The 13,836-nt window shown below is 39.2% G+C and overlaps 2 protein-coding genes across 7 annotated transcripts; both read right to left on the bottom strand.

Annotated features, from left to right (window-relative positions):
• Nucleotides 1-24: 24 nt before the first annotated feature.
• On the bottom strand, nucleotides 25-8,053 carry LOC306847594 (acyl-protein thioesterase 2-like). 6 transcript variants are annotated; one of them, XR_013782168.1, is made up of 12 exons: nucleotides 8,002-8,024; nucleotides 6,846-6,876; nucleotides 6,646-6,738; nucleotides 5,701-5,732; nucleotides 5,543-5,608; nucleotides 5,379-5,426; nucleotides 4,864-4,934; nucleotides 4,595-4,668; nucleotides 4,400-4,501; nucleotides 4,136-4,312; nucleotides 1,742-1,885; nucleotides 32-1,415 (listed from the first exon to the last, which is right to left on the bottom strand). XR_013782168.1 is itself a non-coding variant. In XM_079381635.1 (11 exons), the coding sequence occupies exons 3-11, from the start codon at nucleotides 6,721-6,723 to the stop codon at nucleotides 1,835-1,837; spliced, it is 699 nt and encodes a 232-aa protein (XP_079237761.1). In that variant the 5' UTR covers nucleotides 6,724-6,738; nucleotides 6,846-6,876; nucleotides 8,002-8,030; the 3' UTR covers nucleotides 30-1,834. The 6 variants fall into 6 exon arrangements, 2 of the variants coding, with proteins under 2 accessions (XP_079237760.1, XP_079237761.1); XR_013782169.1 differs by having other exon boundaries at nucleotides 33-1,415; nucleotides 1,622-1,885; XM_079381635.1 differs by having other exon boundaries at nucleotides 30-1,885; nucleotides 8,002-8,030.
• A 3,098-nt stretch (nucleotides 8,054-11,151) lies between these two features.
• LOC306846885 (PITH domain-containing protein 1-like) lies at nucleotides 11,152-13,763 on the bottom strand. Its single transcript, XM_079380572.1, has 6 exons — nucleotides 13,379-13,763; nucleotides 13,108-13,151; nucleotides 12,883-12,960; nucleotides 11,966-12,070; nucleotides 11,772-11,880; nucleotides 11,152-11,550 (listed from the first exon to the last, which is right to left on the bottom strand). The coding sequence occupies exons 1-6, from the start codon at nucleotides 13,577-13,579 to the stop codon at nucleotides 11,449-11,451; spliced, it is 639 nt and encodes a 212-aa protein (XP_079236698.1). The 5' UTR covers nucleotides 13,580-13,763; the 3' UTR covers nucleotides 11,152-11,448.
• Nucleotides 13,764-13,836: the final 73 nt, after the last annotated feature.

The raw sequence follows: 13,836 nt of genomic DNA, 5'->3' as shown, positions 1-13,836 counted from the left end.
GCATTATCAATAACACGCAGGACTGCTTTGCTGTGATTTGCATCATTTATTTCACATACAGGTGTTTCGGTAAAGTTTCTGAAGAACCAATTGTCCTTCAGTGCACTTCAAATAAAAAGACAACAACAAAAGAACATGACAGATTTTTTAAACGAGCACAAATGACAAAAAAAACAACAAAATACAACTCAGGTGGACATAAACTGATAAGTTCACTGTTAAACCCAAAGATATTGCCAGTTTCTGCTGACCAACTTGTGCCTGGCATGCCCATGATTCACACAATAAACATTCAAGCCACAGGGCATACAGGAAACCTGTCTGAAGCTAAGAAATTATTCTAACTAATAATAAGGAATAATGCCATTTATAAAAGAGAGGATCATAAGAGTTATGAAAACATGGAAGTCAAATGGACTCGGTAAGATTAAAATAACACTGAAATAATATATCGAAGAACATCTATTTAGATTAAAAAAAGCAACATTCACTACTTTGCAAACAACTTTAGATATCATCACACAGAAACCATTTTAATCCATTTTCAAATGTATACAAGCAAACTGTAAGAGAAATTACTTTAGCAACCATGTTTGCAAACTCATCTTTCCATTTTAATAGCTAATCAAGATTACTTCTTTAATATCAGCAGGCTTAATCTGCCACGATGCTGCGTAACTGTTACCTTCCTTCTTTTATTAATAGGTTGTGTCAGTAAACAATACTTTTATTCAGTAATATGGATCCTGAAATATACATATGCAATCTGAGACCCCAGAACACTTGAATGTGTTTGGTCACGTGAGTGGAGGATGATGTGGTTATGAGGTGAACAGGGAATTAGGGAGGATTGAGGAAGCTATTTAAAGCAACTGGAAAATATTATCAACCGTCTGGAGTGATTCACTCTGATTATTTTTAATAAGTGATGTCAAGAGCTTAGGATCATTGATTATTATACTATAAAGTTGGTTATGTGTTTATTCTAAAATGCTTATTTTAAATAAGTTTATTACATATTGTGGTTTTTTTTATAATTTTTTCATCATTTTGCATATAGATTCAAAGCATTGGTGCCGGATTTCACTCTGGCACAAATGAAAATGTTTTCTCATTGTGTAATTGTTTTAGAAGTACAAAGCTTACTGGAAGATTTGAATGATTCATTTGCGCAGTTTATTTGAGCCATTTTCGCTTGCTTTTCTCATATTTCTAGTTTAAAAAAACAAAAGATATTTCAGCACAAGTATGATTTGCAGCATCCCAATGAAGCCCCACCACAGGCATGCACCGTGGGACTAGCATGCAGAGCAGTGTGACGCGAGTCACTCCAGACGGCACTGGGCGCTCACTAACTTCCTCCACCACCACCACAGATTTGCAGCATCTGAACTCTCCCGAGTTCTGTTACAGAGCTGTCAAGCAAAATGTTACCTTTACTGCCTTGCTTATTGAGAGAAAGGGACAGAAGAGTAGGGGAGAGAGATAGTGGATAAAGGTTCAAGATGTAATACGTACAGGAATGTATAATTAAAGTTAATGAGTCTCCCTTAAAGAAAAGGCCAAAAGACTTTCATGGAATATTATTGTATGTACGGATGCCACTTATAATAATAATCACCTTTTTAATGAATGTCCACTGATGTATGAAATTACAAAGAAAGGGGTGAGATGACATGGTATGCATGTGTTGCATGTTCACAGTATGTACAACTGAACGTGCATGCTCATGTGTCATTACGTGTTGTTAGGGATCATGGCTGTTTCCTGTGGGAGAATGGCAGGTCGGAGGTGAGAGGTCAGTGTCTAAGGGTCACAGTGAGCTAGAATGAGGTCAGACTCTGGGCAACTGCTTTTCAATGAATTCCTTCACAGCAGACATCTCCTGTAAAGTCAATCAGAGAGTGGTATGGGTGTTAGAACTAGCATGAACAAATAATACAGTTTTACTGTAACCACTGCACTAAAACAAATAATATTTAGCATGATTTCAGTTCAGACCTCATCCCGTTATTAGTTTACATGAAGTGTACATGAAGGAGCTTTCTTCTAACTAAATCTAGGCAGTTCTTTGCAATATTTACATTACACAGTCAGGAAAAAAATGCCCAAAAGTTTACACTAGGGTGGAACCTTTTCAATTAAATCACCTTTGTACCTTATTTACTGTATATTTAATGTATGGAACATAAGTACTTTCTGAAAAGGTACCGCCTCAATGGTACAAGAGGGTACAACAGCTGTCACTGGGGCGGTACCTTTTCAGAAAGTACTTATGTTCCATACATTAAATATACAGTAAATAAGGTACAAAGGTGATTTAATTGAAAGGGTTCCACCCTAGTGTAAACTTTTAGGCATTTTTTTTTTAGGCATTTAGGCATTTGACTAGAATGTTCATAAGACATTAATTTGAAACGGAAATCCTTTTTAACATTATGTACTATTGTCTTGTCTCATGTATTGTCTTTTGATCAATTAGTAATCAAGTATTCATTTCTTTAAAAAAAAAAGTATTTCCGTTTCAAATTAATGTCTTATGAACATTCTAGTCATCAAAAAACATGTATCATGGTTTCCACAAAAAGATAAGCAGCACAACTGTTTTCAGCAATGATAACAATAAGAAAAAAAAGTGTTTCATGAGCACCTAATCAGCATATTAGAATGATGTGACTCTAAAGACTGGAGTAACAGCTGCTAAATATTCAGCTTTGCCATTACAGGAATAAATTACATTTTAAAATATATATAAAAATAAAATGGTTATTTTAAATTGTATTAAAGGGGTCATATGATGCGATTTCAAGTTTTCCTTTCTCTTTGGAGTGTTACAAGCTGTTTGTGCAGATAATAACCCTGAAGTTGCAAAGACTAAAGTCTCAAAACCAAAGAGATATTCTTTATAAAGGTTAAGACTTGTCCACGCCCCCCTAAAACGGCTCATTCAAACAGATTTTCATAACACCGCCCAAGCGTATATGCAAAGAAGGAAGGCGTAACTTTTATTCTCGCTGTAGTCTTGTTGCTGCCGCCGGCACCATGTCCTGGAGGCGCTGTGTTTCGTTGTGAAAGCAAAAGTACTTTGTTTGGGCTTCCAAAAGAGGACACAACTAGAAATCAGTGGTTAAGTTGTATTTACAACACTGTTCCAGAGCAGTACAACGCAAATATTTGAGTGTGTGCAGCACATTTTACGGAGGACTATTTCCTGAACCTGGCAGGAGAGTAGCCTACAATGCTGGCTTGCTCAAATGCTGTTTCTATAAAGTGGGGCAATTCCAACTTTGCAAAGACAGTCTGGCGCTTCTGACTCACAGCCTGTAAGTACGTTTCTGCTACTGACTATTCAAACGCGAGTTTTGAGCAGTGTAGAGTAGCTCTTGTTGTTTGTCGTTTCTCTGATCACAGATGCAGACATGGTAATGTTTACACGGCGCGATGCAACGCGACGCGTTAAAAGACAGTATAAGTCATTATAATCAGTAATTATGTCCCCACTGGATGCAACAAATGCTTCGATTGTAATGGGTTTTATTGTTTTATTCTCGTCGCGTTAGGAAACGCCAACACAATACGGTAAGGGGCGTAACATTTCCGTCTCACGCTTGAGGTATTCAGCTAATCACAACGCACTGGATAGCTGGCCAATCAGAGCGCGCCTCGCTTCTCAGAACGATGAGCTTTGTAGAAATCAACACATTTCAGAAAGGCGAGGCATAGAGGAGTAACAATAATGTACAGTATGTGGAAAATAATGTGTTGTTTAAACGTTAAACCACATAAAAACATTGCATTACACCAAATACAGAAAATATTGTTCTTTTTAGCGACGTCATATGACCCCCTTTAATATTTCACAGTATTACTGTTTCTGATCAAATAAATGTGGCCTTTATGAACATAAGAAACTGCTTTCAAAATGTTAAAATGAAGTGTAGTAATACAGAAGTAATAAAGAACTACTAATCAACAGAAGACATAAGCAGGTCTAAAAGGATTTAGCTTTTTTTTGTTGTTGTTTTTTTTGGGGGGGGGGGGGGGGGGGGGGTCTGTGAAAGCCTGCATATTGAATTAGAACATGGTAAAATTTTTAAGGAAATAGGTTTCTTTGAGCGTAACAGTTGAGTCTAACCTGAGGACAGGAGCTATGCATGAGACCCGGGTAGGTGCGGAAGGTGACTTTCTGTGGAGAAACAATGGTCTTGAGCTTCTCTGCCGTCATAGCCCCGAACTGCACCGGGATCATGGGATCCATCTCGCCATGACACTGCAGAATGGGAGTGTTCTTGTTTCCACTCCCACTTGCAGCCTAATGGATAAAAAAGCAGATCCATATTGACAGACATACCTATTTACATACTTATCCTCACACAAACTCACTGCTGACATCTTGTACCTGTGGGAAAGTCTTGTGAAGTGGAAGCCAACAACTAAGTCCGACAACACCCGCTAGTTGCTGCTGAGAGGTCAGAGCGGTGTAGAGAGAGAGAGCTCCACCCTGAAGAGTACAGAAAACAAAACAGGAACTGAAAAGCACCTGCAATGTCAGTCATTTGAGTTATAGTACAAACTTTCAGGATGGATCACTTACCTGAGAGAAGCCACCAAGAATGATACGATTGGATGGTATACCATTCTTTACCTCGTGATCGATGATGGCCTTTACTATTGAAAAAAAGGAGTGGTCTATACTTAGGGCCACATAATCAAATTTCGATATATAACAATATTCTCTGGCATGAACCTGTTTCTTCACTAGGTTTTACATTTGATGACACAGACTAAACCAATTTTTGGATGCTTGTTAGTGATGGGACAGCTGCCCCAATGTGCATGTGTCCAAAAACAAATTTTGCTCACTGTTCTCTGCTGCTCTCTTAATCCCTGCTTCATCCTCCGGTGATTCTGGGGTTAAGCCTATCAGATCAAACCTGAAAAGAAAAACATTATACAAGAATTAAGGGAGAAATCCAAGAGTCCAATAGTGAAAATGCTTTTATTTAGCATTTTATAAATACAATTTTCCCATATTATATGATATATTATATTAAAAGAAAAAAAAAATGTAATCTTTCTTTACTATCACTTTTAATCAATAATGCATCCTTACTGAATAAAAAAAAATCTGAATGTTTTAGTATTTTTTTTGTCCCACTTTGTAACGTTTGACCATGTGTACAAACAGCCACTTTATTTGATTAATTGACTATAACAGAACAGAATCCGAAATGCTTCTTCATTTTACATCATAAAATCCTAAGCGTTTTACATTTTTCAAAATCCTAAGCATTATTTATTCTCAGGTTTAAATTACCACTGCACATTTTATGTAAATGTACTAGATTTTAATGTTATCCACAGCAGAGGAAACTTACCATGAGGGCATAGTCATCTTCATGTTGAGTGTTACAGGGATTCGAGGTCTAGAGTCAGAAAGTATAATAGGCTTATGGTCAATAAATTACAGTAAATCAAGTGATACTAACATTTTTGTATTGCATAATCAACACATCAAAAAATTTTGCAGGTTTTTACTTACGCGTGTGGGCAGATGTATTTGATGTATGGCAGTCGAATAGACGTCATGGCATCAGTCCAGCCGTGTCTATAATAAGTAACACCACAGGGTTATTTCTACACCAGGCTAGGGGGTATTAAAAGATCCTGCAACAGAGGCAGGTAATAAACAGAACGTACCCTGTGTCGCCCAAGCCATGAAGGAAGATTACCTGCAAAGTTTACAGAATATGATGTGAAACTTATCTCTGCAAAAATAGGCCAGATTTCCTGTCTGATGCTGACTTTGTGGTTATTTTATATGAAGATACCATCTCAATAGCAAACTTCAGCTTTCTATGAATCTATTCACCCTTTTTTTCCTGTAAAGAAGGAGGCAGGCAGCCTATTTGAAGATTTGGACTGTAATGAGAATTTGAGGAACGGTATAGGCTGTATGTTGACTATTAAAAGAATGAACTTTCTGTCATCATTTAGTCACCCTCATGTCATTCCAAACCCAAAGACTTTAGTTAATCTTTGAGAGACAAATTAAGAGGTCTGTCTCTCTTTTAAAGTATAGGTAACCAAAACTAAAATATCTAAAAAGGTTGTTATTGTAAAATAAATTAATATGAATAAAAATGTTTAATCCAAGTCTTGTGAAGAGATACAATTGCTTTATATGATGAACAGATCTAATTTAATCTAATTCACATATAATATAGATCACATTACATATGATAAAGACGGATTCCCATGCATGTCGTGCTAGAACCCACCTCATTGGTTTTCATGCAACACACAGCAAGGGTGAGCTTCCATGTTTACAATATGTTATGCAATTCATTTGAGATGCCTTTATGACCTTTTTAAATCTTCTAATCTCTTTTTCTTAATCTTAATAGATTTCTTAATAGAGGGACAGAAACCTCTCAGATTTCATTAAATACATCTTAATTTGTGTTTAGGAAACGAACCAAAGTTTTATTTACATAAAAGGGTGGGTAAATTACTTTTCATCTTTAGGTGAATTAAGGAAACTTAAAATAACAGATTTAGTTTATTTGAAGCCTGGCCTGTGTAATGCTAATGAATAACTTGGACAACATTAGAATTTAGTTAATGATTCGACTGGTCTCTCACCACAGCCGTTTCCTTCTCCGTCCCAGGCACTGTCACAGCTTCAGAGAGCAGGGGTACAGACATGTTGTTGCCACACATACAATGTGAGGAGTGCTTTTAGGAAAATACAAAAACAAAAATGTTCAAATGCAATCAGTACAACATGTTTATGCAAAATAAAAAGGCCCAGGCAATAAGTGTTGGATATTAAAGATACGAACCAGACGATTTTAGAAAGAAACGGTCAGCAGGCTGCAGAATGATTAACAAAAGTTGGTTTAATTACCGGTGTTACTTCCTAAAGCCATTTCAACTAGCAATTCTTGCCCATCTAAAGCTAAAAAGTGCTCCATTGCACCCGCAGAGCATCTAGACGTGAAAAAGCACGCTGAAAGGTAATGTAATAATTACCGGGTGATTTAACCTACTGGATAAGCACTGACGCTTATGTTAATCATACAGACAGAGGCTCATTTTCTGCTGGTGGCTGTGCAGATCACAAGTTTGTACTTGCAGACTTCTGTTTACGATGAGTTCTCAGAAAACTGTTTCTAATGCAGCCTAAAATGAAAACCACGGGTCCCTGTTTTCCTAGAATCACATGACAGCACTAAGAAATTGAATCTTGACAGCTGCAGGAGGCAAAACATTCCAGTTTATTGGTTTCATTCGTCTTTGAGTGGCCTGGGTGACTTTATCAAAGTGTTTCAACATTTGAATGAACTCCATGTGCCAGTCTTGGTTTTATGGGTCAGTCTGCCTTTCTGGACTTTAGTACTGCACATGTTATCAAATACTTCTATCAAATCATTTGCATTCTCCAAATACCAGAAAATTACCCTTTTTTCAATGAAAGAGCATGGTCTCCATATGCACCACTATGCATTTGATTACACCACATTGACTGTATTGATAATCTCTAATGCGTCAGTGCGATAATCCTTCTCACGAACCCTGAATACCACGATCATATATTCAAAAAGAATGGGAAGAAAGGGATGGGCAGCGAAAACAATAGAGAAATGGGCGAAGCTTAGCTCATTTTTTCCAACTTGGCGGAATCAAGGACAGGGTACGTTACATGTATAAATAAAGCCGCCAGGTCGTTTCATTAATACTCGAGCGACATGATCGCAGTTAGGCAGCTTAATCCGGTTTCGCCTGTATGATTGTCACAATGAATCCACAGCCTCATAGATGCAGCTATCTGGCTCTCTACCCCCGCGAATAATCCCACAATTACGATACTCAACGATAATCTTGCGCCTTTATAGCTAGCGATAAAGCCAAGGTCAGGGAGTAGATTAAAATTTAGGGTTCAGGCAGGAAAAAAACAGATATAAACAGCGGCCCACTGCTACAAATGTATTGACTCACCGCTTGCTATCCCAGGTCACAACGGAACTTCCGCTTCTTCTGCCGGAGAGGGGCGGAGTCACTGCGCTGTGATGTCACCGGATTTGTTCAACCGCGTGAGCTTGAATGTTGCTCAATGAAACGCACTGGAAAACGGCTCTAAACATTTTTAGGTAGCAATCTGCAAATAGTACATTGTTTTGTAAGCGCAAGGCAACAAAGTAATGCAAAATGTAAATTCTCTCAATTGTGTATTTTGTACACTCGCAATAAAAGGTCGTTTTAAGACTTTAGAATAATAACTATTTTTGTCACTTTATTCTTATTTTTCATTATTTTTAAAATGTATTAAACATACCGCAATTTTTTTAATAATTAAATTGTCTATTATTTAGCCCATCACACACCCCTTCAGCACTTTCTTTAAAAATCTGGGCCCAGTTGTAACACGCATTTTAAGTCAAGTAAACTGCTAGTTATGCAAAATATCATTATTCATTTTCTTAAGTGGTTTGTTGTATTACAGCAAAAATAAATAAAAATTATGCTACAGTGAAGAGCCATGGATTTGTAGTGATGGATGCTCAAAATGGTTATTCACTGCTCCTGTCACAATAGACATTTATATGTGAACATGAACTGAAACTGTAGAAGTGCACCATTAATTAACTAATAGCAGAATAATAGAATCTGCCAATGAACCACTAATTGGAAACCCAACTGAGAAATGGAACAAGTTCAGGGATATAGTGACGGAGATAGCCAAGGAGGCGCTAGGCCCCAAGGAACAAACTCATCAGAACTGGTTCGATGAGAAAGAAAGTGCCATTGGAGACCTGCTGGGCATGAAGATCAAAGCATTCCTGGAGTGGCAGAAAGACCCAGGGTCCGCATCCAAAAAGGAGAGGTTCAAGTCCCTCCAATCCCAGGCACAGCGAGAAATCAGGAAGATGAAAGATCAGTGGTGGGAGAAGGCGGCGGAAGAAATACAACACTACGCCGACATAAACAACCCCAGGCAGTTCTTTGGCTCTCTCAAGGCAGTCTATGGTCCCTCAAAATCTGGTTTTGCCCCCTTACTTTCTGCAGACGGTGCCACGCTCAAAGACAAACACGGCATCAACAACAGATGGAGAGAACACTTCAGCCAACTGCTCAACCTCCCATCTAAAGTCAGCCAGCCAGCCCTCGACTAGAGCCCTCAAAATCCCACTCTCGAACATGCAGCTGGACGACCCCCCATCCCTAGCTGAGGTTCAGAAGACCATCAAGCAAATGAGCTCGGGCAAGGCAACCGGCAAGGATGGCATCCCTGCAGAGTTGTACAAGGCACTTGGTGAGGAGACACTGCAGGCATTCCATGCAGTTTTGACAAGCATCTGGGAAGAGGAAGATATGCCCTCGCAGCTCTGTGACGCCACAATAGTTGTCACTTCAGTCTACGAACAGAACCTGCCTGAGTCACAGTGTGGCTTCTGCCCAGATCGCAGCACCATCGACATGATCTTCACTGTGAGACAGATGCAGGAGAAGTGCCTAGAACAGAATATGAACCTCTATATAGTCTTCATCGATCTGACCAAAGCATTCGACACGGTCAATAGAGACGCCCTGTGGGTCATACTCAGAAAACTCAGCTGGTTCACCAAACTGATCCAGCTATTTCACATCGACGTGACAGGAAAAGCCTTGTCAGGTGGAGAGCCATCTGATCAATTTAGCATCTCCAATGGCGTGAAGCAAGGTTGTGTCCTTGCTCCAGTGCTCTTCAACCTGTTCTTCATTTAAGTGCTGCTACATGCTGTGAGGGACTTGAACCTGGGCGTGTACATCAGGTACAGTCTCGACAGCGCACTGTTCGACCTTCGCCGCCTGGCCGCCAAAACAAAAACACTGGAGAGGCTCTTCACAGAAGCTCTCTTTTCAGACAACTATGCTTTCATGGTGCATCAAGAGAACCATCTACAGACCAGCGTAGACAGATTCTCTACAGCAAAAAGCTGTTTGGCTTAACCATCAGCCTCAGCAAGACATAAGTTCTATACTAGCCTGTGCCAGGGAGAGCTGCAGATCAGCCGTGCATCACCATCGATGGCACCAAGCTCTCAAATGTTACCACCTTCAAGTATCTGGGCAGCACAATCTCCAGCGACGGATCCCTGGACCAGGAGATCAATACTAGAGTCCAAAAGGCCAGTCAAGCTCTTGGGAGACTGCGCTCCAAAGTTCTACAACACAGTGGCATTTGCCTCTCCACCAACCTCAAAGTATACAGAGCAATGGTCCTGACCTCACTTCTGTACAGTTGCGAGACATGGATGCTCTACCGGAGACATATCAATCAGCTGGAGCAATTCCACCATCGCTCCCTCCGGTCAATCATGAAGAATCACTGGCAGGACAAAGTCACCAACCAAGATGTCCTGGACAGATATGGCTCAAGCATCGAATCCATGATTCTGAAAATGCAGCTCCGATGGTCTGGCCACGTCATACGCATGGACCCGCAGAAGATACCAAAGCATGTGTTTTTTCAAGAGCTGGCCACAGGGTCCAGACGCCAAGGGATGCCCAAAGAAAAGATTCAAAGATAACCTCAAGTCACATCTAAAATGGGCTGACCTGAACCCAAAGCAGTTGGAGTTTGCCGCCTCTGACAGAGCCAGTTGGCGCGCCCGAACTAATAAAGCAGCCACTGTATTTGAAGAGGACCATCGCCATCATCTTGGAGCTGCAAGAGAACGCAGCCACAGAGCTGCCCCAACTACTGGCGAACCTTGACCCCTTTGGAACCACCTCTGTGCTTCGAAGCCACATGAGGACCCACAGATGACTGCGCAAAGCCTCGATCGTCATTCTCGACTCCCGAGAGACTACGCGGATGGGCTCCTGTCACAATAGACATTTATATGTGAACATGAACTGAAACTGTATAAGTGCACCATTAATTAACTAATAGCAGAATAAAAGTTGTTGTAAAATGTTCTTTAAAACTTTCTTTTTACACAAACTGCATGAATCCATCAATGTTATACACTTTGAGGAATCAATTAAAAAACATTTTGTAGTTTTTAATGCCAGATTATTTTTGCCCAAGGTAATAATGCAAAATAATATTAAATGGATGACATTGTAAAAATGAGAACAAGAACAACAAAACTTCCACTAGATGGCATTGTTGAGAGATGTTTTATAAGGAACAGACTTCTTGCACAGCTCATCTGTTCTGTTTGTTGAAGCATACACTGTTTATTTGACAAAAGCATACATTAAGTAATTATGCTTATATAGCCTAAGGTTTATTGGCACATTAGCAGAATTGCAAGTGAACAAACCCTGGTAAAGAAATCCCTGTTGAACACATCAAAGATCACATAGGCTCTCTCAGTTCATCATCTCACCATTATCAAAACATGCACACTTTTATAGTTTCACACAGCACACGTGAGATTTTCTCTTCTCCATTTGTCATGATATGAACTGTGTTTGGGGTGTAATGGTCTCCACTTTGTGATCTGCTGGATTGGCTGCTGCTTCATAATTGCAGATTGTAATTTCATGCCTATGAGCCTGAAAGAGAGATAAAAAGATACAAGATTAAGGTGACCGCAAAAATGCAGATGCTTCTGGATCTCTTTATCTTAATTTTTTCCAGTGTAAAACAAATATTTATAGAAACAGCAACACTAGCATAATATTGTCAGAATATGGCGCATCTTCCACCAGTTATTAATAATGATGGAAGTGTTGTTGTTATAGCAGAAATACAGCATGTTTTATTCAATACTGACCTCTGTGTACTCTCCCCGCAGACCAATGTAATACACACGAGTGGATTCTGCCCCAAAGTTTCGAGATATGTGGATTGATAAGTGCTGCACGTTGGAGAATCTCGCAATCCTATATAAAACATTTGGGCATGGTCAACATAGATTAATAGTGTCCAACATACAGGATGTACACGTTAACTTTTAAAATTGCTTACTTGGTTGGATACTCAAGCTCAGCAAGCGGATCCCTGTTTAGACGAAACGCTTGCTCTGGCTCTCTGCTTGTATCGTCAAATGACATTTGGGGGATGTTCTTGTACCTGCTCAAAAAATACCCAGTTGCAACACTCATTCATGGAAATTGTAACTGCCTTATTCATGTGATGCTGCAAGAGATTTTGTTTTTTTTATATATACACAGTGAAAGCAAATTCACAATCTGATTTTAGCTGGGATGCATTGTGGATGCAAATACTTAAATAAATGCATGAGCATAGTTCAACCAAAAATTAAGCTCTCCCACAGGCCAACCAAGATGCAGGTGAGTTTTTGATCTGAGACAGCTGATAAAAACTTGTGGAATGCGTGTGTGATGATTTTATCAGCTGTTTGGACCCTCATTCTGATGGCACCCATTCACTGCTGAGAAGCCATTGGTGAGCAAATGATGCAATGCTAAATTTCTCCAAATTTGTTTTCGATGAAAAAAACTCATCTACATCTTGGATGGCCTGAGGCGGAGTACATTTTCAAAAAAGTTCATTTTTGTGTGACCTATTCCTTTAAAGCAAATTTTAAGTTATATAGATCTTTTATTAAATGATTTGCATAAAACAGTGTTAATTTTTTTTATTAATATTTTAAATAAATGTACAACAATAGACAAAACCATTTAAAATTTTCTAATATTTATCCTTTTACACAATGTTCTCTTTAATAGTTTAGCAGCTGCAATGTTATCATTATTAAAAGAAAATGCTTGGATACTCATGCTCAGCAAGCAGATTCCTGTTCCCAGTTGCAACACTTATTCATTCATGTAACAGCATTACATTTTATATTACATTGCATCCATAAGTGACACTGCAAGTCTGGGTTTTTTTTTTTTTTTTTGCAGTGAGTGCAAACTCACAGTCTCATTTCAGCTGGGTGTGACTCATCGTCTTCTCCAGAAATAATAATCCCTTTCAGCTTCACGCTACCTGTAAACCTGAAAATAACCATATGCACCAACTGTATCCATTTCTGTTGGTAAACCACTAAGTATTTAGGCAAATCTTTAAAAAAAATTATATTAAATAGTCGCTAATTAATAACAAGAGAAACTGAAATGGATTCTGCTTGCATCAAATCTTACGGTATATTGAACAGAAGCTCCTCGTCAGCATCGCTTTCGACAAACTGAAAATAAAACCGGAGACATACATTAAAACAAACAGAACAGCAATCTGACAACCGAGTTTATTAACCAATCAGTTTATTTAAATTCTCGAAAGACAACCATTGACTTTAACTTAGAAGAGTTCATATAAAGTAAATACATATATGCAATTAAGTATGTAAGTTACATATGTAGCACTACAGGATAATGTAATTAACGTCTATCACTAAGCCAGGTTAATTGGTACCTTCGCCCTGTCAGTGCGTTGATCCCAAGGCTTGAACACCAGTTTACCGTCTCCGTCTCGGCTCTCATTCAAACACTGAAGCTTCTCGATATCAATGCGTTTGTAGAGCTCATATTCCACTCCTCTCTCTGCTGGCTCGTGGTCGCATTCACAGCAACCGTGACTGTGTCCGCCACCGTGGCCGTGACCGTGTCCAGACATGGCGTGAACCTGCAGTTCTGGACCGAAAAAGTACCGAAACGCTCACAACTAAGATTACTGGAGAGATAAGTACAACAGCTCTAATAGCGGCTTCTGTGACACATGACGAAATCGTAGTTACACAGGTGGTAGAAGTAGGAAAGTAGACAACACGCGAATACAAAACGTGAAACGTGATTGGACCACAAAAAACAAGGGAACCAATGAGGAGTAGAGTTTGGAGTCGCGTTCTTGTGACGCATTAACGTCTCATTGGT

Source organism: Barbus barbus, assembly GCF_936440315.1.
Source record: "Barbus barbus genome assembly, chromosome: 27".
Lineage (NCBI taxonomy): Eukaryota > Metazoa > Chordata > Actinopteri > Cypriniformes > Cyprinidae > Barbus > Barbus barbus.
The sequence above is the reverse complement of the archived record's forward strand: the minus strand, read 5'-3'. Positions and strand labels throughout refer to the sequence as shown.

What these genes read in the sequence shown, in the direction of transcription:
- LOC306847594 (XM_079381634.1), bottom strand. Translation starts at nt 6,723, where the DNA reads ATGTGTGGCAACAACATGTCTGTACCCCTGCTCTCTGAAGCTGTGACA. An exon ending in TAAGAGAGCAGCAGAGAACA is followed by an intron (nt 4,669 to 4,863) that starts GTGAGCAAAATT and finishes TTTTTTCAATAG; the next exon opens with TAAAGGCCATCATCGATCAC. An exon ending in TTCACAAGACTTTCCCACAG is followed by an intron (nt 4,313 to 4,399) that starts GTACAAGATGTC and finishes TTTATCCATTAG; the next exon opens with GCTGCAAGTGGGAGTGGAAA.
- LOC306846885 (XM_079380572.1), bottom strand. Translation starts at nt 13,579, where the DNA reads ATGTCTGGACACGGTCACGGCCACGGTGGCGGACACAGTCACGGTTGC. An exon ending in AACGCACTGACAGGGCGAAG is followed by an intron (nt 13,152 to 13,378) that starts GTACCAATTAAC and finishes TTTTATTTTCAG; the next exon opens with TTTGTCGAAAGCGATGCTGA. An exon ending in TGCGGGGAGAGTACACAGAG is followed by an intron (nt 11,551 to 11,771) that starts GTCAGTATTGAA and finishes TCTCTCTTTCAG; the next exon opens with GCTCATAGGCATGAAATTAC.